Raw genomic sequence first — 25,379 nt, 5'->3', positions numbered from 1 at the left:
GGACTTCCCCGGTGGCACTGTGATTAAGACTTCGTGCTCCCAATGCAGAAGGCCCGGGTTCGATCCCTGGCCAGGGAACTAGATCCCACATGCATGTCACAACTAAGAATTTGCATGCCACAACTAAGCAGTCTGTGTGCTGCAACTAAGGAGCTGGCAATCCACAACTAAGGAGCCCACGTGTCTCAACTAAAGGAGCCCATGTGCTGTAACTAAGGAGCCCGCCTGCCGCAACTAAGACCCTGCACAACCAAATAAAAGAAAAAAGGAAAAGAAAGGAAAAGGACTCAGATCAATAAAATTACAAATGAAAAAGGAGAAGTTACAACTGACACCACAGAAATACAAAGGATCATAAGTGACTACTACAAACAACTGTATGCCAATAAAATAGACAACCTGGAAGAAATGGACAAATTCTTAGAAAGGTACAATCTCCCAAGACTAAACCAGGAAGAAATAGAAAATATGAACAGACAAATCACAAGCACTGAAATTGAAACTGTGGTTAAAAAACTCCCAACAAACAAAAGTCCAGGACCTGATGGCTTCACAGGCGAATTCTATCAAACATTTAGAGGAGAGCTAACACCTATCCTTTTGAAACTGCTCCAAAAAACTGCAGAGGAAGGAAAACTCCCAAACTCATCCTGTGAGGCTACCATCACCCTGATACCAAAACCAGACAAAGATACCATAAAGAAAGAAAATTATAGGTCAGTATCACTGATGAACATAGATGCAAAAATCCTCAACAGAATACTAGCAATCCGAATCCAACAATACATGAAAAGGATCATACACCATGATCAAGTGGGATTTATCCCAGGGATGCAAGGATTTTCAAGAAGTTAGACTGTCACTGTTTGTAGATGACATGATACTATACATAGAACATCCTAAAGATGCTACCAAAAAACTACTACAGGTCATCAATGAATTAGGTAAAGTTGCAGGTTACAAAATTAATACACAGAAATCTGTTGCATTCCTGTACACTAACAATGAAAGATCGGAAAGAAAAATTCAAGAAACAACCCCATTTACCATCACATCAAAAGAATAAAATACCTAGGAGTAAACCCACCTAAGGAAACAAAAGACCTGTACTCCAAAACCTACAAGAAGCTGATGAAGGAAATCGAGGACAACACAAACAGATGAAAAGATATACCATGTTCTTGGATTGGAAGAATTAATATTGTCAAAATGACTACACTACCAAGGCAATCTACAGATTCAATGCAATCCCTGTCAAATTTCCAATGGCATTTTTCACAGAACTAGAACAAAAAACATTAAAATCTGTATGGAGACACAAAAGACCCCGAATAGCCAAAGCAATCTTGAGAAAGAAAAATGGAGCTGGAGGAATCAGGCTCCCTGACTTCAGCCTATACTACAAAGCTACAGTCATCAAAACAGTATGGTAGTGGCACAAAAACAGATATATAGATCAATAGAACAGGATAGAAAGCCCAGAAATAAACCCACGCACCTATGGTCAATTAATCTATGACAAAGGAGGCCAAACTATACAATGGTGGAAAGACAGTCTCTTCAACAAATGGTGCTGGGAAAACTGGACAGCTACACGTAAAAAAATGAACTTAGAACACTCCCTAACACCATACACAAAAATAAACTCAAAATGGATTAAAGACCTAAATGTGAGACTGGACACTATAAAACTCTTGGATGAAAACATAGGCAGAGCACTCTGACATAAACCACAGCAATATTTTTTTCAATCCGCCTCCAACAATGATGGAAATAAAAACAAAAGTAAACAAATGGGACCGAATTAAACTTCAAAGCTTTTGCACAGCAAAGGAAACCATAAACAAAACGAAAAGACAACCCACAGACGGGGAGAAAATATTTGCAAATGATGTGACCAACGAGGGATTAGTCTCCAAAATTTACAAACAGCAGCTTAATATCATCAAAACAAACAACCCAATCCAAAAATGGGCAGAAGACCTAAATAGACATTTCTCCAAAGAAGACATACCGATGGCCAAGAGGCACATGAAAAGATGTTCAACATCGTAATTATTAGAGAAATGCAAATCAAAACTACAATGAGATATCACCAGTCAAAATGGCTATCATCCAAAAATCCACAAACAATAAATGCTGGAGCAGGTGTGCAGAGATGGGAACCCTCCTACACTGTTGGTGGGAATGTAAATTGGTGCAGCCACTATGGATAACAGTATGGAGGTTCCTTAAAAAAGTAAAAATAGGGCTTCCCTGGTGGCGCAGTGGTTGAGAGTCCACCTGCCGATGCAGGGGACATGGGTTCATGTCCCAGTCCAGGAAGATCCCACATGCCATGGAGCAGCTAGGCCCGTGAGCCATGGCTGCTGAGCCTGCGCGTCCGGAGCCTGTGCTCCACAACGGGAGAGGCCACAACAGTGAGAGGCCCGCGTACCGCAAAAAGAAAAAACAACAAAACTAAAAATAGAGCTACCATATGATCCAGCAATCCCACTCCTGGGCATATATCCGGAGAAAAACGTGGTTCGAAAGGATACATGTACCCCAGTGTCCATTGCAGCACTGTTTACAATAGCCAAGACATGGAAGCCACCTAACTGTCCATCGACTGAGGAATGGGTAAAGAAGATGTGGTACATATATACAAGGGAATATTACTCAGCCATTAAAATGAAAGAAATAATGCCATTTGCAGCAATATGGACAGACCTAGGGATTGTCATAATGAGTGAAGTAAGCCAGACAGAGAAAGAGAAATATCATATATCGCTTATAAGCAGAATCTAAAAGGAAATGATACAAATGTACTTACTTACAAAACAGAAACAGATTCACAGACTTAGAGAACAAACTTATGGTTACCAGGGGGAAAGGGTGGGGGGAAGGGATAGTTAGGGAATTTGGGATTGACACGTACACACGGCTATATTTAAAATGGAGGGACTTCCCTGGTGGCACAGTGGTTAAGAGTCTGCGTGCCAATGCAGGGGACACGGGTTCTAGCCCTGGTCCGGAAAGATCCCACATGCTGTGGAGCAACTAAGCCTGTGAGCCACATGTGCCACAACTACTGAAGCCTGTGCGCCTAGAGTCCATGCTCTGCAACAAGAGAAGCCGCCACAGTGAGAAGCCTGTGCACCATGATGAAGAGCAGCCCCCGCTCACCGCAACTAGAGAAAGCTCGTGTGCAGCAACAAAGACTGAACGCAGCCAAAAATAAATAAATAAATTTAAACGATATATCCATCTAGAACCTCAGAATGTGAATTTATTTGAAATTAGGGTCTTTGCTGATGCAATTAAGGTAAAGATCTTGAGATAAGATCATTCTGATCTAATGACAAGTGTCCTTATAAAAGAAGACTGGGGACATCCCTGGCAGTCCAGTGGTTAAGACTCTCCGCTTCCACTGCAGGGGTCACGGGTTCGATCCATGTTCGGGGAACTAAGATCCTACACGCTGCATGGCCAAAAAAAAAAAAAAAGGATAACAAACAAGGAGCTACTGTATAGCACAGGGACCTCTGCTCAATATTATGTAACTACCTAAATGGGAAAAGAATTTGAAAAAGAAGTAGATACATGTATAATTGAATCACTTTGCTGTACGCCTGAAACTATCACAACATTGTTAATCGACTATACTCCAATATAAAATGAAAAGTTAAAAATATAGATCTTAAGCATATAAAAAGATAATCAAACTCACTTGTGATAAGAAAAATTAAAACAATACAGAAACATGGTATTTTGCCTATAGGATTAGCAATTACTGTATTGGTGAGGGAAACACGCTTGCAAATATTGAAGGCAGGGGTATTAATGGTATAATCTCTAGGGAGAACATTTTGGCGAGATCTTTTAAAGTTCAAATACACATAATTTTTGACTTTGCTTCTAGGGATTTATTTTAGATATTTAAAGCACTTGGAACAACAAAGGCAGTGCTGAAATATAAGCAGTGGCATTGCAGTTGTACAAAGTATTCACTACAGCATTATTTGTTCTAGCTGAAAACTGGAAATCTAATTAAAGGACTAATTATATAAATGATAACATATGCATGCAGTGGAATAGGATGGAACTGTGAAAAATAAGGACAAATCTCTGCATACTCATATGAAAAAATCAGCATGATATATTAAATGATAATAGCAAAGTATAGAATATTATGTAAATAGTATACTATCATTTGTGGTTTTTAAAGGTATATTTGTGTGTATATAATATGTATGTATATATACAATGTATTTATATGTATAGTTATATATATTTGCTTTATATGCATAGTCTCTCTGGAAGAATACACAACAAACTGATAATACTGATCATCTCTGAGGAGGAGAAACTGGTGGCTAGGGTCAAGAGTGGAAGAGTTTTTTTTTTTTTTTGCCATATATCTTTTTGTATATTTTGAATTTTTGTACCATGAATTGCAATATTTATTTAAAAGAGGAATTACTACTGAATAAAATCAGAACATATTCCAGGTTAAAAAAAATTAAACAATACAGAAGGGTGTACAGTGAGAAGTAATAGCTCTCTTATCCCCATTCCCTGGAGGTAACTGCTATTCCAGGCCTCTCCCCTGAAGAGTCTGATTCGCATGTCTAAGGCTAGGCTGGGAATGTGTTTTTTTAAACCAATTTATTGAGGTTTATTGACATACAAAAAGCTGCACATAATTAATGTATACAACTTGAGTTTAGAGGTAAATATCATTACCACAGTCTACACCAGAAACATATCTATTACCTCCAAAAGTTTCCTCCTGCCTCTATTATCATTTCTTGTGATAAGTAAGAACACAAGATCTACTCTCTTAGCAAATTTTTCAGTATACAATACAATATAGGCACTATGCTGTGCAGTAGATCTCTAGGACTTATTTATCTTGTATATGTATAACCAAAATTTTATACTCTTTGACTAAAACCTCCCCATTTCCCTTTCCCACCAGCTCCTGGCAAGCACTGTTCTACTCTCTGCTTCTACGAGTTTGACAATTTTAGACTCCTCACATAAGAGTATCATGAAGTGTTTGTCCTTTGGAGTCTGGCTCGTTTCACTCAGCATAAAGTTCTCCAGGTTCATCCATGTTGTCCCAAATGGCAGGATTTCCTTGATATTCCATTGTATGAATATACCACATTTTCTTTACCCACTCATCCAACAAGAGATACTTAGGTTGCTTCCAAGAACCCTAGGTGATTGTCATGATGGAAGGCAAGTTTAAGAAACAATGCTCTCTAGTCAGATCACACAGCATGACAATTTATTCCTAGCAAAATACAATCTAGAATTACTGATGGCAATTAAATCCTGACCAAGGCAAGGAAAAAGCCTTCCAGCCACAATGCCCCTCGGAACAGCTGAGCACCCTGGCTCCATTTCCACATCTATGATGACTGCTACCCTCTGAAGCAGAATGAGTTCCTGGCCCTAACTGGTCCAGTTCAGTTGTTAACCTTGCAATTTTCCAGGAGACCTAAAATTATTTAGGTGAGATTAAACAGCAACATATGCAAACAACAAATCACAAAAGGAGCACATTTGAGCTTTAAAGAAAGTAGGAGTTGAGATCCTGAACAACTACCTATAGCTTTTAATTGCTGGCTTACTGTTCAGTCCAACAAATATGAATTGAGGGACTACTAAATGCCAGGATGCAGACAGCACAGAGTAGGCCACTTAAACGTGAGAAGCTATAAGCACCTCTGTGTACCATGGGAACACAGAAGAAAGGCATCTAACCAGTCAGTGAGGTAATGCTTTCTAGAAGAAGCAACACCTATTTATAAAACTCAAGGGAAAACAGTTCCCTGAGAAAAGTTTAATGTCTCATTTCCAATCACATGTAGTAGTCTACAGCACTGGCTTTCAAACTGTGCTTCCCAAACCAGGATTATGGAGAATTGGACCAAATAACCAGGCAGGACAGGTACTCCTATTATTATTTTTTTTTTTTTTTTTTTTTTTTTTGCGGTACGCGGGCCTCTCACTGTTGTGGCCTCTCCCGTTGCGGAGCACAGGCTCCAGACGCGTAGGCTCAGCGGCCACGGCTCACGGGCCCAGCCGCTCCGCGGCATGTGGGATCCTCCCGGACAGGGGCACGAACCCGCGTCCCCTGCATCGGCAGGCGGACTCTCAACCACTGCGCCACTAGGGAAGCCCGGTACTCCTATTTTCTCTTCAATCTGAGCTCATATTCCCCATCTTATCTATTTTATATTTTGGGTCTTTCAGAAAATATTTTATTAAAGAACATTTTCTATTAAAAGCAACTATAAGTATTTATCACTAGAATGTAGCTCCAAGAAGGCCAGGAGTTCTTGGTCTGTTTTGTTTACTGCTATACCTCCAGTGCATAGAACATAGGGAATCAATGAACCATTTAGACTTTCAACCAATATTTAATGAGTCAGGCACTGATACATGCCAGGCACTGATCTAGATGTGAAGATACAATAGTGAACAGGAGCCCCAAATTCCTGTCCTCACGGAGCTGACATTCTAGTGATTAATATTTCACGATAGGCATAGGGCCATAAAGAATATCTAGATTGTAAGCCTGCTAGTTGCAGTGACGGTATTATACCCATCTGGGTCTCTAGAATCCTGCCTGACCATAGAGAGCTTAATCCAGAGGCAATACCTCTTTCTGACCTCTGCAATACAACTTCCTCCAGGTCATCCCAAATGCCGTTGGGATACTAGCCTTGCTCCCATCTACCATGTTAAATACATCAAACTGGTGTCTGACTCAGGCAGGGCTCTGTGGTCCACTTTCTCCACCTGTTCTCAATTTCCAAAGAAAAGGCAATCAGAGATGACAAGGAAGCATCACTTTATAAGAAAAGTCAAGGGGAGGATGTGTAAGTCTGCTTTAGCAATAGAAATATGGATGGTTTATATTTCAACTGCAAGGCCTATGTGCCTTGAAGTCTAATTACCTTAAAATTACAGACCAAGACTACTGTTGATGCAAATTTGCATCAACACTCTGTGGAGTTCAACAACCATTAAGAAATTAAACTGATAAACCACAAAGCTAGGAATAATGTCAAATTAAAAAGTAAGAATAGGGATTTCCCTGGTGGTCCAGTGGGTAAGAATCCACCTTCCATGGGTAAGAATCTGCCTTCCAGTGCTGGGGATGTGGGTTCCATCCCTGATCGAGGAACTAAGATCCCACATGCCAAACTAGAGACCCCGTGTATCACAACTACAGAGCCCATGTGCTCTAATGCCTGCACGCCACATCTAGAGAGAAGCCTGCATACCGCAACAGAGACTGCATGCCGCAACTAAGACCCGATGCAGCCAAAAATAAATAAATAAATATTTTTTAAAAAATAAATAAAACATAAGAATAGCAGCAATCGAAAACCACAGTCAATTCCGGGCAACATTGACAAAGTGGCCTTGCCTCTCAGCTGTAGGAGTTTCAGTTAACTATATACACACGCACGGTAGAGTCTTTGCCATTAAATACTGCAGTCAAGCTAGAGGTGGTAGAATACTGATCCAGTGTTCAGTAAAGGCTATTAAAAGTGTTAAAATTGAGTTAATACTCAATTTTAGTACCCTTAAATTGCTCTCAGGCTGCCAAAAGCCAGCCCATTTCTGTAGGTGAAACTGCTTGTCACATGTAAGAAAGAAGACTTAGATTTATTTAATCTGTTGTGGCTCATTTAGGGGCTGGAGACTCTGAGCATAACTTTTGTAATCAGCAGATACAGCAGGAACTTCAGCATCCAGTGGACCTATGCTCAAATTGAAGTGGTAGGGCAAATCATCGGCAAGTCACTTAACTTCCTCATCTATAAAATGGAGATTTTGCTATATTCCTACCTAATTGTAAGACTTTGAATGAAACTATTTATATAAAATACCTAGCATACAGGTTCTGAAAAAGTCATTCTGAAATAAAACATAGCCTGTTTATCCTGCAGAGATGAAGCCTATGGTACATATTACTCTCTGCAGGTCCTCAGAAATCATTTGAAACAAGTAGATTCCAGAATAGGCACTTGCTCTGCCCAAAGCAAAATCTTCAGTATTGAAAAATCAGAAGGTCTGATGAAAGGTATTCTTAGGAATAAGAGGAGAACAAAAGTCCAAGGTAGCTTTTGGGTTACCTTGGAAAGGAAGACAGGAGTTGCAGAGAGGACAGTGATGTTGAGAAATTTCTAAGAGTCCTTGAACCAGTGGCTGCAGCTAACATAAATGATTGAAAGTGGTTAAGAAAATCAACTGCCAGAAATTTTTTTTCCCTAAAATATGCTGTGGGTGTTAACAATATAAACATGCAAAATACTGGAGTTAACATTTTAAATTCAAAATTAAAAGCAAAAGTTCAAAATAGAAAAATTTAATCATTACATTTTTGCGTCTGATTTATTCTCCTTTGACTTGGAACAGGAGGTCTGATGCTTTTCTTATGTACCAAGAGGTCAATGTTAGGTCTTATATTTTTGCGTTACAATGTGCACTAAAGAATTTAGCCTTGAATCCTTTTACTGGGAATGATTAATTTTATCCTATTTCATAATGGAAAACAGCTGCTTAGAAATGTAGGAATTTCCAAACATATAGATGTCTTGCACAGTGTTTTCTATATTTAGGGTTACTACTCCTGAGATATTGTAGAATTCTGGTATTTCAGTGACATCATGCTTCACTTTCAGTACCATAGCACAGCAATTCAGTATCTCCACTGTAGCTATTCTTTCACACCATGAACATCAATTGAGAAAGGTTAACTGAACTATTACATTAATTCATTTTCATAGAATATAATGTCAGAAAACCTTTTCTGGAATTCAATAGACAACTCCACAATTCGGGGAATGTAATTCAGGCCATCACATTCATTTCTTGGAAAACAATTTCAGCAAAGTCAGCCAGTCTATCTCCTGCCAAATTAGTTTCCCAAAGGCATAATTTTGCTAGGAATGAGCAAATACAACCACACATTTAGAAGGTATTTCTGAACAACCTTGTTTTTATTCAAAGTGAATTGTAATGTCAACAAAACAGGTCAAATGCCTTTTGGATGCCAAATAAGTAATTTTTTCCAGTATCTTCAATACCATACCTCAACTAGGTCAATTAATCTCCATAATAGGGAAGATTTCCATGACATGAATCTAATAATTCACCAAGCAAAGTATTCAACTATGGTGCAAACCACAATGTTAATTACCAGTTCTTGACATGATTCATTTTGAACATTTTTGCACAAAAAGTGGAATCCTAAGGAGTGATACAATGAACAGCTTTAAGTCTTTCTAAAGTGTTTCTGAAAAAAACTGAAGTTTCCTAAGTCCAACAGTAACACTATTGCAGAAGCACCATCTGTAGTCATATTCACTAATTTTGACCAATCTATACTAAAAATTTCAAGACTTTTCTCAACATACAAAATCCAGGTATTTCTAGATGTACCCGTCAGAGGCAAGTCCAAAAGAGTTAGACTGCATCAAAATTCTAGGTGCGGAGGTTCTTAAACTTTAGGGTGTATCAGAATCAGTTGGAGGGCTTATTAAAACAAATTAACAAGCCTCATCTCCAGTAGGTCTGGGGTAAGGCCTGAGAATCTGCATTTATAACAAGTTTCCAGGTGGTATAGTGCTGTTGATTAGAGACCATACTTTGAGAACTACTGGCTAGACACATAGCTAAGCTAAGTGTACCTTTAAATGCATAGTGTTTATATCTGCTGTAACCAGTTGTAATCTAAAACTTTACAATTTAACTTCTTGACACAATGTCATAAAAATGTTCAGCCACCAATCTTTAACATCCTGAGCAACAGTATCTACTACCTTTGCAAATGCTTGTTTATAATGTAAATTCTGCTGTACTCAACACTCTTTTCTTAAACGACTACCTACAAAAGGCTTTCAAGCCCTGGCAATTTTTTCATGTAATATATAATTGCATTTCATGGCAGTATTACTTAATTCTATCTGTATTCAAAAACAACCTATTGAAATTCCAAGCCCTTTTTAAAGTTCTTTTTGTTTCAGCACTCATAATTCTTGTATACTGGCCATATTTCTTACAACGGTTTATTTTTAAATGGTGTCTTAAATTGTAGTCTTTCAACAAACACATTTTATTTAGATATAGAGAAATACTCATCACTTCCACTAGGAAATAGGCTCCCTTTGATTTTCCTTTAAATATATGACCTTCCTGTATAGATAATTTTTCTTTTTTCACAGATATGGGAACAAGAAATATTTCATATTCTTCAAAACTACTATAAAAAAGTACAAGCACAACAATCAGTGGTGTCTTAGTTACCTATTTCTGTATAACAAATTACCCCCAAAACTTAGTGGCTTAAAAAGCATTTATTTTCTCATAGTATCTGTGAGCGTGGCTTAACGGGGTTCTTTGGCTCAGGGTCTCTCACAGGCTGCAATCAAGGTGTCAGCTGGGGCTGCAGTCATCTCAAGACTTGGCTGGGGAAGGATCCACTTCCAAGCTCACTCATGTGGCTGTTGGCAGGATTCAGTTCCTTGTGGGCTGTTGGACTGAGGGCCTCAGTTCCTCACTGGTTGTTGGTCAGAGGCTTCCCTCAGTTACTTGTCACGTGGGCTTCTCCCGAGGGCAGCCCACAACACGGCAGCTTGCTTCATCAGAGTGATCAAGCAAGAAATGCCAGAGAGAGAAAGAGAGAGAGAACAAACAAGATGGAAGTCACAGTTTCTTATAACCTAATCTTGGAAGTGACATCTCATCACTTTTGCTGTAGTCTGTTCATTAAAAGCAAGTCACTAAGTCCAGCCCACACACAGTGGGTGGGGGTAGATTAAACAAGAGTGTGAATACCAGGAGGCGGGAATCACTTGGAGCCATGTAGAAGATGGTTATCATGAAAGGCAAGTGGCACTTGGTCACTGTGTCAGGGAGACACCATGGATCGGTAGAGACTCCAATAAATGAAGACAATGTGGCTCGGCAAAAGGGGGCAACCAGTGTTGTGAGAGGATCTGATATTTCAAGAGTGGTTGGAAAGTCAGAATTCTTGGTAACGTTTCACAATTTTTAAAATGTTGGCAACAAATTCATATTTGTTAAAAAAGAAATGCATTTGTAAAATGCAAGTTAAATGACAGAAGAAAATGAAAAATCATTCCACTAGATGATGCCTTAATATTCAACCCAAACCCACTATTTGACTTCAGATTCTGATGAACACTATTGATCAATGAAAATCAAAGAAGTTCTTTTAAAAAAATGTGTGGGGCTATGGGCTGTCAGTTTGCCATCCCTGCCATACCTTTGGGATTTTCTTTGTGGTATAGATGAAAGGGCAAAGGTTTTGGTGTCTGAAATGCAAATTGTGGTTCTGCCACTTCCACTATGTCCTTGGGCCTATGACAAGAGCCAGAGAAAAGATACTCCGGGCTATTATTGTTAGTATTTTCTTACTTGTCTCCCCTACTAGACTATGAGCTGCTGGAGGGTTAGAAGACCCACCTGACCGCAACACTCCCTTATCTCACTTTCCTACTTCATTCTTCTGTACAGCACTTACTATACTACCTAAATACTATATATTTTGTCTTTTTATCTTGTTTATTGTCTGTCTTTCCCACTAGAATATAAACTTCATGAGGTCAGAAACCTGTCTGTTTTGGTCACTGCTTTATCTTCTCAATATTGAACTGTGCCTAGTGCACAGTAGGAGCCCATTAAACATTTGTTTAATGAATGAATTCCATTGTTCATAGTACTTAGCACAGGGTCTGGCAAGAGTAGGTGTTCAAAAAATGCTGAAAAGCATTCATTGTCCTGATAAGAGAATGGTAGGCAGGTCAAGAAGTACCCTACACGCCATGCCAAGCTTAAGGCATGAGAGTGAAATGTCCATGTCCAATCTACCTGGCACACAAGTTATTTTGGTCAAAGTAACTGTAGCTGGCATTTATATGGCATTTACTATGTGGTATATAATGTTCTAAGCACTGTACTTATATTAAATCATTTAATACTCACAGTAAAGTCTGTGATGTAGCTTTTATTACTATCCTCCTCTTCCACATGAGAAAACTGAGGCAGAGAGAGGTTAACTTGCCCACATTTATATAACTAGTAAGTAAAAGAACAAGGATTTAAACCCAGGCAGTCTGGCTCCAAGGTCTGTTCTTAGCCATTATGCTACACAAACTAAATATAAGAAAAGTGTTCTGGAAAATGTTATTAAAATGCAACTATACTGTTTTGATAGATGTTAAAGATGAAGGATTTTGATCTCAAATATATTTAGGTTCATATCTTGGCTCAACCACATTCCAGCAGTGCAACCTTGGGCCAGTGACTATGCTGAGCCTGTTTTTATTTTAGCTATAAAAAACGTAGATTAATACATATCCTGAAGGGTGGCTGTGATGATTAAATGACATAATGAATCTGACATAATGTGAGGTACCTAGCCCATGTGGTAGCTATTATTACTAACACCAAGGGGGAATTTATTCTATAAATGCATTGCTAAGCAGCTACAAAACTTACTTTTACTTAACAGAGTTTGGCAATTCCATTTGGAATCAAGTTAATTTACATGGAAAGAAACTATAACATTATAAAACACTGGTTCTAAATTCTTCCTTATCTGCCTTTCTCTTTCAACAACCATTATTGTATATAATGTGTCAAGCCCTAGAGCAAAATCTCTGCCCTCTTGGAACTCAATTAAAAGATAATCACAAACAAACTTCCAGTCATAAGATAAGTAAGTTCTGGGGATGTAATACATAGCATAGGGGAAAAAAAGAGAATTATAATGCGATATGAAAATACTATGAGAGAAAAAAATATGAGAGGTAAAAAGAACACTCTGGTAGCACAAGGGAAGGCATCATTTACCTTGGCTGGGAAAGATTTCATAGTGATAACTTTTGAGCAAGAATAAGTATGAACTGGCTACACAATGGTGAGAGTAAAATAAGAAAAGCACTATGTGAGAGGACATGGTATGTCTAGGAAGCCAGAAAAGTTCAGAATGGTTGGGACATTCCAACGGTTGGAACAGGTGTGGGCAAAGGTAAGCACCAAGTAAGGCTGGAGAGAGTTTGGGATCAGACTGTGAATGGCATTGTCTGCCATGCTGACAAGTCTGGGCTTAGTAGGGTAGGCAAAAAGTAGCCAGTGGGTATCTTCAGGCACAGACAAAAGTCAACTTTGGTTTTCAAAGTATCTCTGACAGCAATGTAGAAGATGGACTATGGTCCAGAGAGTGGTAAAGGAACAAGTTGAGGCAATTTTCATGACTCAGATAAGAAATGATGGCAGCCTAAACTAGAGCAATGGGGGTGGAAGTAGCTGGACTCAGTAGACATTTCTGAGGTAGAGGTGACATGATCTAGTGACCGAGTGGATATGGAAAGTGACAGGAGAGTGAAAAATTGAGAAGAACTCCATGGTTTCTGGCTTGAAATGGATGAAAGACGACATCCATAGCAAAAGAGAACTCCAAAAATAGAACAAGTTTTTGGGGAAAATAATGAATTCCATCCTGGATATTTTTTAGTATGAGTGACCTATAAGACATCGAGTAGTAGAAAGCTGAAAAGATGTGTCAAAAGCTCATGAGAGAGGTTAGGGGTAGAGAAAGAGCTATAGGAATAATCAGAATACAGTTAATATTTAAAGCCATAATAATGGATAAGATTGCTCAGGAAATGAATGTAGAAGAATATAACTAGGACAGAAGTCTTGAGAGCACCAATGCTTAAGGAAGCAGTAAGAGGAGAAGAAAGAACTAGAGACTTATAAGGAGAATCAGAAGTGAGCTGCATCATGGAATCCAAGAAAGGAAATTCAAGGAAAGGATGGCTCATGTCAATTATCTCATAGAGGACCAATAAAGGGTAAGAATGGAAATGGTTTTGGTGCCTTCAGAATGGTGACATCACATATCAAGTGGCAATAGGCTAGGGAATAGGAACTAATACGGTCTTCTTTTTTCAAGAATAATGGTTAAAAGGGAAGAACAGGGATAAGGATAATGGCTTAAGGAAATTACAAAGTAAAGGGGAAGTTTTTGTTTTTTAAAGGTTATTTGTATACACTTAGATACCTATAAGTGAAAGAAACCAGAGAGAGAGAGACTTAAAATGCAGAGAAGAAAGAGACTGCTACTTTTGAATTCCTATAATATCACTATATGACTCACTCACTTGGCACTGAGCTTACACACTTGCCTTGTACTGGCAGTATTGTACATTTAGCAATGCTGGCACAAACTAAGTGCTCAATAAATCTACTTATTATTATTTTTCTTCACGCATCTATGCATATTATCTGGCCAGTAAAAGTATACAATCTTACACAAGAATGTACAGAAAGGAAACTGTGTGGTGAAACTGTGGAAAGAGACTGAGCAATACAGATCCAGAACAGATTTTTACCCACCATTTACTAGTGTCCAAACCAAAGAAAAATCATTTCACTTCTTTGCACCTGTTATTCAACCGTTAAATGGGAAGAATATCACGCATTCTTGCAAGCTTATGAGGATTAAACAAGCTATTTAAAAAGCACCTTATATACAACTTGGTGCTCAAGAAGAAGACCTAATTACTATTATGATAATTTTTCCTACCACTAGAGCATCTAGAAGAGTCACTAACGTTTCAGGATGTGTCAATGACTGAGGATAAATAAATAATCAGGAGGCACAGCAGCCACTGCTATACTGTATTCTAGAGAACGAAAGCACAAAATGGCATCAGCTGTTGGTCAGCCTTCTCAAACTTTGCTTATTCATTTACCATCAACATGATTTCTGCCACATCCAAGTACTGAACCTTAATACTTTTCTTTAAATCAACTTACTTCTTTTTTTTTTTTTCCTGCGGTACGTGGGCCTCTCACTGTTGTGGCCTCTCCCGTTGCAGAGCACAGGCTCCGGACGCGCAGGCTCAGCGGCCATGGCTCACGGGCCTAGCCGCTCCGCGGCATGTGGGATCTTCCTGGACCGGGGCATGAACCCGTGTCCCCTGCATCGGCAGGTGGACTCTCAACCACTGCGCCACCAGAGAAGCCCCAACTTACTTCTTTAATTGGCCTCGTTCTAAAGAGTTATAGCTGTGAAACTGCGGGTTTCATGCGTTATCTTTTTTTCTAATATATATATTTAACCATTAAAACAAAGTATTCATCCCATTAACCACCCCACATCATCTTTCAAACCACATTCTAAAACTGCTTTAGGGTTGCTGTGAGACCCTTAGGAAGAGATCAGGTAGCAATTTGTGGTTTTACTTAATTTTTCTGCTACTGGCAACGATAACTTACAAAGGTTTGCAGAATGTACAAATGAAACAAGCCAAATGACAAAATTCATCCCAGTTATATACCCTGAATATTTTCATGGAAAGTCCTAAATTGTCTAAATATAAAGAGACAGCCCAGCAATTTATCTTTTTATGTAATCCCTCCATCTCTATTTCTCTAACACAAATGAAAATGAGATTGTGAATAAAGGCCCATCCTGTGACCTAGTCTCAAGAACAGAACCAAGGAGAGGAGAAAAACACTAGTGGGTTTTGCTCTGAAGCACTAGCATTTCAATCAAAAGATATGGTAGGCATGCAGATCATTCAAGTGAAAACCTGCTATCTCCAAGATAGTGGAACATTCCTCTGAAAAGGCAAACCACAATGAGTTATTAACCAATACCTTTCAAGTCTGTGTTAAAAACCAGGAAGTTCTCCATCACTCCAACAGCAACAACAACAATCACTGACCAGAACCGGGAGAGAAAACTTCACTCACTGATAACATCTACAGATACTTTACATATGCACTTTTGGAGCCAGTCTTAAATCCACTATGTTAAGAGCCACACTACACACTTTTAAAAAGTCACTCCTACAATGCATTCTTAGATCACTAACCTTTTCATTCAGGGAAAAAAATGTATCCTGCACCTAAAATATACAAGTTATTATGGAGACTATGAAAAGATAAGAGTTTGTTTATAATCTAGCATGGGGAACAAGACATGTATTTCACAAACAGTGGTACTCATGACTGAAGAGCGCTGCTGGGAAATTTCCCCCCAACATTTTATTAAGAAAAACTTTAAACATATAGCAAAGTTGAAATAATTTTACAGTGAACATTAGAAAAGTCACGACTGAGATTCTACCATTTTTACTACATTTGCTTTATCACCTATCAATCCATCTTATTTTTTACAAACTGCTGGGATTTTAAAAATAAGACTATGTGTAATGAAGAATCTTAGTAGGCCATATTAGGGTTGCTTCTCAAAAATTTTCACTGATGAGGTGTATGAACAAAAAAGCTGGAAAAACTCAAACCCATACTCAGTGTTCAATTCCTGCCAACCTCCAATCAAAATCTATTCAGAGCTCACAGTAGGCCATTTTACATCTCCACATCCTTGCCCACTCTGAACCATCCTTCCCAGCCCTCCTCAAGGCTCAGTACCAATCTGTGAAACCTCCCCCAACTTTCACGCCCTCACCAAGAATTAACCAATGCCCCCTACAGGGACCACATTTTTCATCATTAGCAATTAGCTCACGGTATCTGCAACTCTTGTTTTCAGTCTGACTCTTACTAAACTCTGACCTCCGTGAGGGCCTTACTTCACGGGGCCTTACTCTGACCTCCTTACTTCACTCTGAATCCTCAGCAACCAGTACAGTACTTAGCCTATAGCAGGCACTCAATAAATAATATAAATGAATAGCCCAGACCTGTCTTTACCCAGGAGCCAAGGAAGATTTTAGTCCAGTGTGGGAATGATTTAATCACACCGGCACTTTAGAAAGATTCATCTTAGAGCACCGTTGTTAAGAGCATGTGCTTTGGAGTCAGATTGCCTGGGCATGACTCCCAGAATCCCAGCTCTGCCATTTATTGCCGGGTGACTTTGGGCAAGTTTCTAAACCTCCTGTGCCTCAGTTTCCTCATTTGAAAAACGGCTAATACTGCTTCACAGGTTATCGTGAGGATCAAATGAGATCATTTCTGTTGTTGTTGTTAAAGCACACAGATTAGCAGCTGGCACATAGTAAGCATTCCATCAATGTTAGTCACTGTTGCCGGCAGCCAAGTTAATAATGACAATGAGGTAAAAAGTCCTTAAAGCTCGAGTGGTAGCAGTGAAAACAAAGTGGAAAGAATGGCCATAAAAGAAGAATCTACTGAAAAATGCTCAGTCAGGAAGGCAAGCAAATGAGTGTCTGACATATTTTTTCTCCTACTTTGTATGTTTGAGATAGCTCGTGATTGAATTTTTAAAAAAAAAATATTAAAAACAGCTATAATTACCCAGCCTAGGCACAGATTAGATGCTGGGCACAAGGAGTCTAGCATGACTGGACTCTAGCCACAAGCTCTATGACCACTGTGAGTTTCTTTATGCAGGTCTTTCAGTCTCTCAGCTGAGATTTTTTTCCTCATTACTCCACCCAGCACCATTTCTTTAGTTTCTGATTCCCACAATTCCATATCCTATCTTCTGACTGTGCACACATCCCCAAGGGCCTTGGTTGGGGAATGGGTTTGTGGTTTTGTCCTACCCAACCCTGTACTGCTTTTCTTTTTCTTCTTCCTGCCCACCTCCTTTACTTCTCAAGCCTTGCTATTCCCTACACGTAGGAACTTGAAACCCAAGAGTATGGAAAAGCAACAGAGCAATAGCAGTTGTGCCAAGAACTGGGGTTGCTGCCAAGCTGTTCTCCAGGCCCCATATGCAGTGACCAACTACATGCAGAGATTAGACTGAACTGCCCGTGGGGCCTCACATGCTTGATATTCCCGTTTGCTTCTGTTCATTTTCTTTCTCCTGCTTAAATAAGCCCCTTCCCAAACCTGTAACCAATTCAAATCCAATTCATCCTTGAAGACCCAGGTGAGGTCCAACTTCAAGGAAGCCTCCTCTGACCATTTTAGCCCACAGACATTCCCCCACACACACACAAAACAGGTACCAATCTGTACCATAAAGCATAATCACATACACATTTATACCATTAAATAAATGTTTCCTGTGTATATATTTGATATATTTGATTTTCCAAGGGCAGGAACCATGTCTCACATGTCTTTTAAACCCCTTACTCTTAGTGGGTTAATACTTGTTTAAAAGCGACTGAACCAGTGGGATTGTTTGTTCGTTTGTTTAGGCTAAGGAAGGATGAGGTAGAAACATGTTGAAATGAAAGAGGTTGAATGAACAGATGGGTGCAAAAGAAGCACTGGTTCAAAATTCGGGGAAAAGCTGTAGAAGAAAGGTGCTCAACTAACACGTTTAACTGATCTGCTGCAAGGTTGGAAAAAGACATAGAAGAGAGATGTCAACTGGAAAAATCTGGAAAATGGCATTTCAGCTTGAGGCAGAAGACAGCAGGAGAAAGATGGAGCTACAAAATAAATTCTGCTAAAGCCTAGGGATAGGCCAATTGGATAAAGGGGGTTATTGGGATGACATAGGTAGAGATGTGGTTATGCAGGTGAGCGAATCGGTAGGGCGTGGTATGAAGGGTTGGGTAGATGGATAAAATGATCGAGGGTAGTTAGGCAAGTGGGTTAGCTGACTGGGCGCTGAGTGGGTGGATGGGAGACAGGTAAGTGGGTGGGTGGTTAGGTGTTTAGTTGGGAGGGAATAGGTGTGGGGCGTATTATTTAAGATCCGGCCCCTCCCTCACCTTGACCCGGAAGCGGATGAGCGCTAGCCTCACGCAGTGGCTCAGGCAGGCCGGTGGCAGGAACCAGGCCCGTGGAGGAGGGGTGCCCTTGTTGCCCACGTGTCCCACGATCAGTTGCGCTGTCTGCCGCTCGGCCTGGCACCGACGGCCCCACTCGGCCAGCCGGTCCTTGCCCAGGCCCCCGGGGAACATGACCACCAGCTCCAAGCCGTCGCCGCCGGGATAGGCACAAGCCTGACATAGCGCTGACAAGTAGCCCAGCATGGCGTTCCATTGGCCGCCACACACCCAATCCGTCTGGTAGCCGCCATAAAGCCGAGGCAGCGCTGAGCCCGCGTCCACCAGCACCCGGGCCCCGGGCAGCGGAGGGGGCGGCGGCGGCGGCGGCGGGTGCAGCCCGGGGTGCGCCTGGCCGTGATGGTGGAAGTGGTGAGCGGGGTGATGGTGCCGAGTCGGCCCCGCGCCCCCGGAGTAGGCACCCAAGGCAGCGGGCGCGAGCGGCGGTTGCAGAGGCGCGGAGCCCCTGGCGGCGCGTGGAGCCCCGGGCGCTAGGGCTGCCGTAGGCGGCAGCGGGCGATGCTGCTGCTGCTGCTGCTGGCGCGACATCGTACGCGCGAGTTTGAGGAGGTCCACGGGCACAACAGCCCCGGGACAGCGCTTCTCCAGGAACTCTTGGAAGCCCTGGACGCCCATGCTTCGTCGGTGGGCAGACGAGACGGCGGCTGCGCGAGCAGGCTAGGCGGCGATCTGGGCGCGAAGCTGGGGGCGGGCGCGTGCGCACTCCGCGGGGGGCGAGGGGGCGGGCAAAGGATTCCCGAGGGGCGGGGTGAGCTAGCGAGGGAATAAGGGAGGCGTGGGGAGGAGACCACAGACTGGATTTGGGTGGAGAGGAGTGGTGAAGCCGACCGGACTCAGGAGAGGCTGGGAGGATAAAAGCGATGACGGCCTGTAGTCACTTCTCTCTTATCCCTCTATGGCCGCTCTTCACCGCTTCAAAAGGGGTGAAGCGTCTTACTTCTACCTCCAGGAGCCATGTTACCTCGTCTTCTCTATGGTACACGCTTTCTAGCTGGAGGAGGGGGAGCGGGGCGGGGCATTCTGGGAGTTGTAGTCTCCTCTGCGGCCTCGGGATACAGTGTTGGAACAAGATTACCACCCCTGTCAGCCCTTGCATTCACTGGGTCTCAAGGGGAGGGGCGTGATATGCGTTTAGGATTTGCACTCCAGCTCTTTGCATCCACCGAGTTGCTTCAGGCTATTTACCGCCTTTCCCAGGAAAAGGAGTTGGGGGGGAGTGATGCATCATGGGAAAGGAAGTAGAGTGGTTTAATTGAATTCAGCTAAAGTATGCTAAAATTCCCCAGGAGGAAGAATTTTCCTTTGGGGGGAGGGAATAATGTGCGTAGCTTTTAATGAATGAGAAAGGACACATATGAAACGTAAAAATAATAACCACCATTTCTGTAACAATCCACTTAACTTTTAGCTACTGTAATTCTTTGAGGAAGAGTTCTTGGCCCCAGTTTATGAATGGTGAAAATTGTATAATTTATTTGCCCAAGGCAATGCAGAGACAAAGTGAAATCGAATATCCATTGTACTCAGGAGCTCTTTGGTCAGGGAGATAAGCACCAACACAAGTTATACTACAAGTTGTACCTTTCTGGTACTCACTGAGCTACAATGTCCTATGGTTAGGACCTTTGTTTGCAAACATTGTGAATCCACCTGTCGGGGAGCTCTGGAAAAATAGCGGTAAGGGCTCCAATTCCAGACGTACAGAATCATCTTTTGAAAATCTATTCAATATTTTCAGCATTCTCCTTGTTTGATTCAGATATAGCACCAGTCTTCTGGCTGACTGGTGTTTAGGGCACACTGTTTAAACTGGAGGAGGGTAGAAAACAAGATCTATTCTGTTCTGTAACAGTGCGTAGCAGTCAGATCTGGCTTGGAACTTAATAGAAGGTGGGATATAATGGCAGGCCGAGTAAGAACGCAAAAGTTTAGAACTCAAGAGTAGTCAAGGTGAATGAAATCTGAGAACAGTGTATTAGGATACAAAAGCTGAAAAATCTTCAAGCTCCATAAAGAAATTTATCATAAAAGACTAGTGGAGATAGAACAAACCAGATTGGCAAAGAATAAGTAGATGTTGAAGCAATGCACATAAATAACTCCTGTGAAAACAAGCAGTGAAAGGAGGGAATAGTGGCTTGAAGGGATGGTGGATGAAAGGAATAGAAGTTTTCTAGTATAATGGACACCTGTTGGATTGTCTACTCAGCCCTCCTTTTCTAGGAATTAACCCTCTCCCCATTTACAAAAACTGTCATGTTAACCATAACCATCGCTGACTGGGTCAAAGGTAGATAACAAATCCAAGCTGGGTCGATCAGAATCTCATTCCCTAGAAATTTGGAATTGGACCAGAGAGATCTGTTTTTCTGTAAGTGTAAAACTTGGAAGCTGTCAGTAGTCAATTTTCCCATCAGAGGGACAAAAGTGAAAGATGCTGGTCTGCAGGAAGAGAAAAAACCGCAGACTCTAGAGCAGAGATGGGAGATAGGGAGTCTTCATCGTGTTTAAGACCCAGGTTCTAGATCATTCCTCAGGCATTCTTGCCCTTGGTTTCTCTGAGGCAACCTCATATCCTTACTATTTTTAAGATAGAGTTGGGTTAGAAACTACTCATGACCAAAAAATTATTAATTCAAGAACTGGTACCAGAAATGGGGTGTGGGAAATTATAGACCCTGAACTATGGAGCTGGCAAAGATTGGAGATCTCCCATATCGTTAATTGGAAGTTGGCATTCTGTGTTATTTGGCAGCGAAGCAGTTGCTTATTGCTCTTGAGCCTCAAAAGCAGAGCAGCCCTGCCTATATCAAGAGTTTAGCAGTTGCTAATGGTTAGATATTCATGGGCTTTGCTGATTTATTGTCTCATTTTAAATGTTCCACTAATTAGGAAACTGGCATCCAGTTTCCGACGAACTGGAACGAAGTTATCTTTATAAGCCACCACAGTATTCCTTGTTCTCCAGCTCCCCCAAATGTGATGATCTCTTCCTCTGTACATGCATTCAGCTGGAATGCAAGGAAGAGAGGGTAAGTGTAACATTCCCAGAGCAGGTCGGAAAAGAGAGGCTTCACATCGTTGAACTCAACCTGTTTCCTATCCACGCTCTGAACTGGAGACCTTGAGCATAATGCCAGGGAGAAGGAGCCAAGTCTTTAGGTAGAGAGCTAAGAAATAGAAACCCGGGCTTCCCTGGTGGCGCAGTGGTTGAGAGTCCGCCTGCCGATGCAGGGGACACGGGTTCGTGCCCCGGTCCGGGAAGATCCCACATGCCGCGGAGCAGCTAGGCCCGTGAGCCGTGGCCGCTGAGTCTGCGCGTCTGGAGCCTGTGCTCCGCAATGGGATAGGCCACAACAGTGAGAGACCCGCGTACCGCAAAAAAAAAAAAGGAAGAAAAAAAAAAAGAAATAGAAACCCGCAACAGGGTGATTATTCCCTTTAGCAAATCTGAAGGTTCAAAGAGCATAAGTTGACAAGATTCTTGGCACTTGTTATTAGCATTGTGAGTCCCCTCAAATGAAATTAACAGGCAGTCATATGTGTAAGGTCGGATCTTAACAAACGGCACCGGGAAACAGAGGAAAGCTTCAAGTGAGCTTTATTAAGGAGCGCTCCCGGGCGAGGTTCACTGGTCCGAGAGAATGGGGCCAGAGAAGTCGCACCCGGGCGAGGGTTGGGCAAGATTTTATAGGGGAAGAAGGGAAAGGGGTGTGGTGAATCTGGGAGGGCGCAGGGTATTCCTTATTTGGTGGTCTTTTCCGGTATCCTGGGGGACGGTTAGTCCCGCCCCTCGAAAGGCGGGAAGGCTGGGCCGGGTTCAAAGTCCCCAGGTCAGTTCCTGGAACTGGGTGGTCCGGAATGTCTCCAGGGCAGTTTCTGGAACTGGGTGGTCCGGAGAATTTCGGTCTGATGCAACCTGTGAATCTGATTGTGTTCCCCTGCCTCGGGCCAGTTGGCCTTACAATATGAGGTTTTGAGGAAGTTGTATCACTAGAAAATCCTATCTAGTGAACAGGGACCATGAGCCAGCAGTGATTCTCAAAGTATGGTCCCTGGACCGGCATATCAGCACCTAGGAACTGTTAGAAATGTAAATTCTCGGGACTCACCCCAGATCTCCTGAATCAGAAACTCTGGGGGTGGGGCTAGCAATGTGTGGTTTAAATGGTGTCAAAGATAAACAAAGCCTGACATTAGTTAAAGCAGTGAGGACAGATTTTATTCAATTACTGATAGTAGGGGAAAAAGCAAAGCTCCATTCCCATTTGTACAGAGGTGACTGAGCATTTTAAAGGGAAAAGGAGGGAGGAGGAGCGAGGAGAGGCTCAGGTAGAGTCAGGGAAGTGAAAAATTACAAAGAGTTGGCCAGCGTAAATGCAGTTAGGCTAGCTGTGTCTGCTAGCTGGCAATTATTTAAGTTAGGATTATATCCTCCCACAGTTACTGGGAGACAGAGGCCCTAGCCTTCATGATGACTACATTTCAAAGGAATGGTCCTTGAGACACACACTCTGGAGTTGTAGGAGATACATATACATCTCAAAGGGACATGGGAAGAAGTCATAATTTTAAGCCCTTTTTGGTAAATGCTCTAAGAAAGGGAGGTCAGGGGTCTATTGTCAGGTGTCAGCTAGAGTAAGCTATAAATTCTTTTTACAGCCCGAGCTTTTCCAGATGGAAATTGGGTCATCCCAGAGACTCCGACTTAGGAGGCTAGAAGCCAAGTTTGGTCTAGTCTCTTAGTGTAGGTGTTTGAATGGAGTGTTTGTGTCGAGAGTTTTCGCAGGTCACACTAGTTCTCCAGGTGATTCTAATGCACCCTTACGTTTGAGAATCACTGCTCTTCTAGAGCAGGCCCATGTACAGACTGGTAAAGCAAAAAGAAGCATCAATAAAATGACTCCCATAAGTTTTTCTATACCCGTAATTTATTTCCTTCCTTCCTATCCAGGTGGAAATGGTGCACACTTGGACCGGTGGCTGATAAAGTTGTGCCCCTCTCCTTTCATAAAAGGGAACTTAGTGGTTAATCTAAATATTTCTCTACTATTGCATGTTAGATCTGTTGGTGGCAGTTAAGTTTATCAGGGAGTGGCAGGATCAAGATGATCCACATTTAGATTGCCACTGAACTAGATGAGGAAGGGGCATGTCCATGCTGTGCCGTTGCTTTGGATACAGTAGTTGCATGTGACTTGCAGTTGTCCATAGATTGTTAGGTGTGGACATTTGTGGAATTGTAGGTATGGGGAAAATGGCATATGTGTTTACGGGGCAGTCAAACGGAGGACTATAGGTAAACGTCTGTTTTGTCTCCCCAGTACCCCTTTTCTACCACTTTCTCTACCTTACCCTCATGGTTGCATCAGGAGCTTATTCTTTATGTACCTTCCCAGAGAATTTGGGATTGAGCTGGAGGAGGAGAGATGAAAAATCCTGGCTGCATTCAAGCACCTGATTATGTTCCTAAGGCCCATCTGCACTATCGTTGGGTGTTTTGAGACACCACCACCATCTTTATAATAAATCCCTCTTTTTTGTTTAAGCTTGTTCAAATTGGGTTTCTATTACTTACAAACAAGAATCTTAACATATATAGTACAAGAGAAACTTTATGCTAGGCATAGGCCATAGAGAGGGAAGAGATAACAGAGGCCAAAGCTCTGAAAGTAGAAGGGGACAGTAGATGTCACAGAATAGTGGTTAAAGTGTGTGCTTTGGAGCTGAGATCTTGGCTCCAATACCATTTCAACTCCTTATTTGCTATATAACTAACAAGTTATTTAACCTCTTGAGCCCTTATTGTATCTATGAAATAGGGACTCATTAATTTATTCAACAGATTTATTTGGTACCTACTACATGCCAGGAATAACGCTGGGCTAGGAGAAAACAGTTTTCAAGGCAGTCAAGGAGCTTAGAAGGGAGATGGTAATGTACTTACCTCAGAAACCTTTGAAGATTAAATGGTATATTAAAGTGCTTAGCACAGTAACTGGCACAGTAAGCACCTAATAAATCTTAATTATTAAAATGAAGGCTGGAGAGAAGCATAAAGAAGTTGCATCGAAAATTCATATTGGATTCAATCTTCTGATATCTTCCACCTAAGTAGTAACTAGCTGTTCAGTTTCTGCAAGGGGCCCACTTAGCTTTATCTATTGCCCAAATCCTTGGGGGCTGTTTGAGAGGCTGTAAGCTTATATGGTAATAGTAAATAATTCATTAGAAGGTCTAATAAGGCTGCTATGTTGCTTGTGTTTCTTGAACCAGCAATAATAGCAGGGAGGTCATTTGATTAGTAAAGGAAACAAGGACTGTGGTTCTCAACCCTAGCTAGTTTAATATAATATTAATATATCACCTGGGGAGCTTTTTAAAACAATACTAATTATAGGAATGGGGCCCAGACACTAATTATTTTTAAATTGTGGTAAAATATATATAACAGAAAAATTACCATCTTAACCATTTTTAAGTATACAGTTCAGGAGTGTTAAGTATATTCACATTGCTGTGCAACCGGGACACTAATTTTTTTTTTTTTTTTTTTTTGCGGTACACGGGCCTCTCACTGTTGTGGCCTCT

The 25,379-nt window shown here is 41.4% G+C and overlaps 1 protein-coding gene across 2 annotated transcripts in view; it reads right to left on the bottom strand.

Moving 5' to 3' along the window:
• The window catches only part of FAM120C (family with sequence similarity 120 member C), a 150,992-nt gene extending 131,510 nt beyond the window's left edge, over positions 1-19,482 (bottom strand). For both annotated transcript variants that reach the window (XM_022563582.3, XM_022563585.3), the window contains exon 1: positions 18,711-19,482. In XM_022563582.3, the coding sequence (XP_022419290.1) occupies positions 18,711-19,403 (693 nt within the window). In that variant the 5' untranslated portion in view covers positions 19,404-19,482. The remainder of the gene's footprint in view (positions 1-18,710) is intronic.
• Between the last annotated feature and the right edge of the window lie 5,897 nt (positions 19,483-25,379).

Source organism: Delphinapterus leucas, chromosome X (genome assembly GCF_059928025.1).
Source record: "Delphinapterus leucas isolate spDelLeu-1000000601 "Yukka" chromosome X, BTC_Dleu_Yukka2, whole genome shotgun sequence".
In the NCBI taxonomy this organism is placed as follows: Eukaryota; Metazoa; Chordata; class Mammalia; order Artiodactyla; family Monodontidae; genus Delphinapterus; species Delphinapterus leucas.
This window is presented reverse-complemented; position numbering and strand designations above follow the sequence as displayed.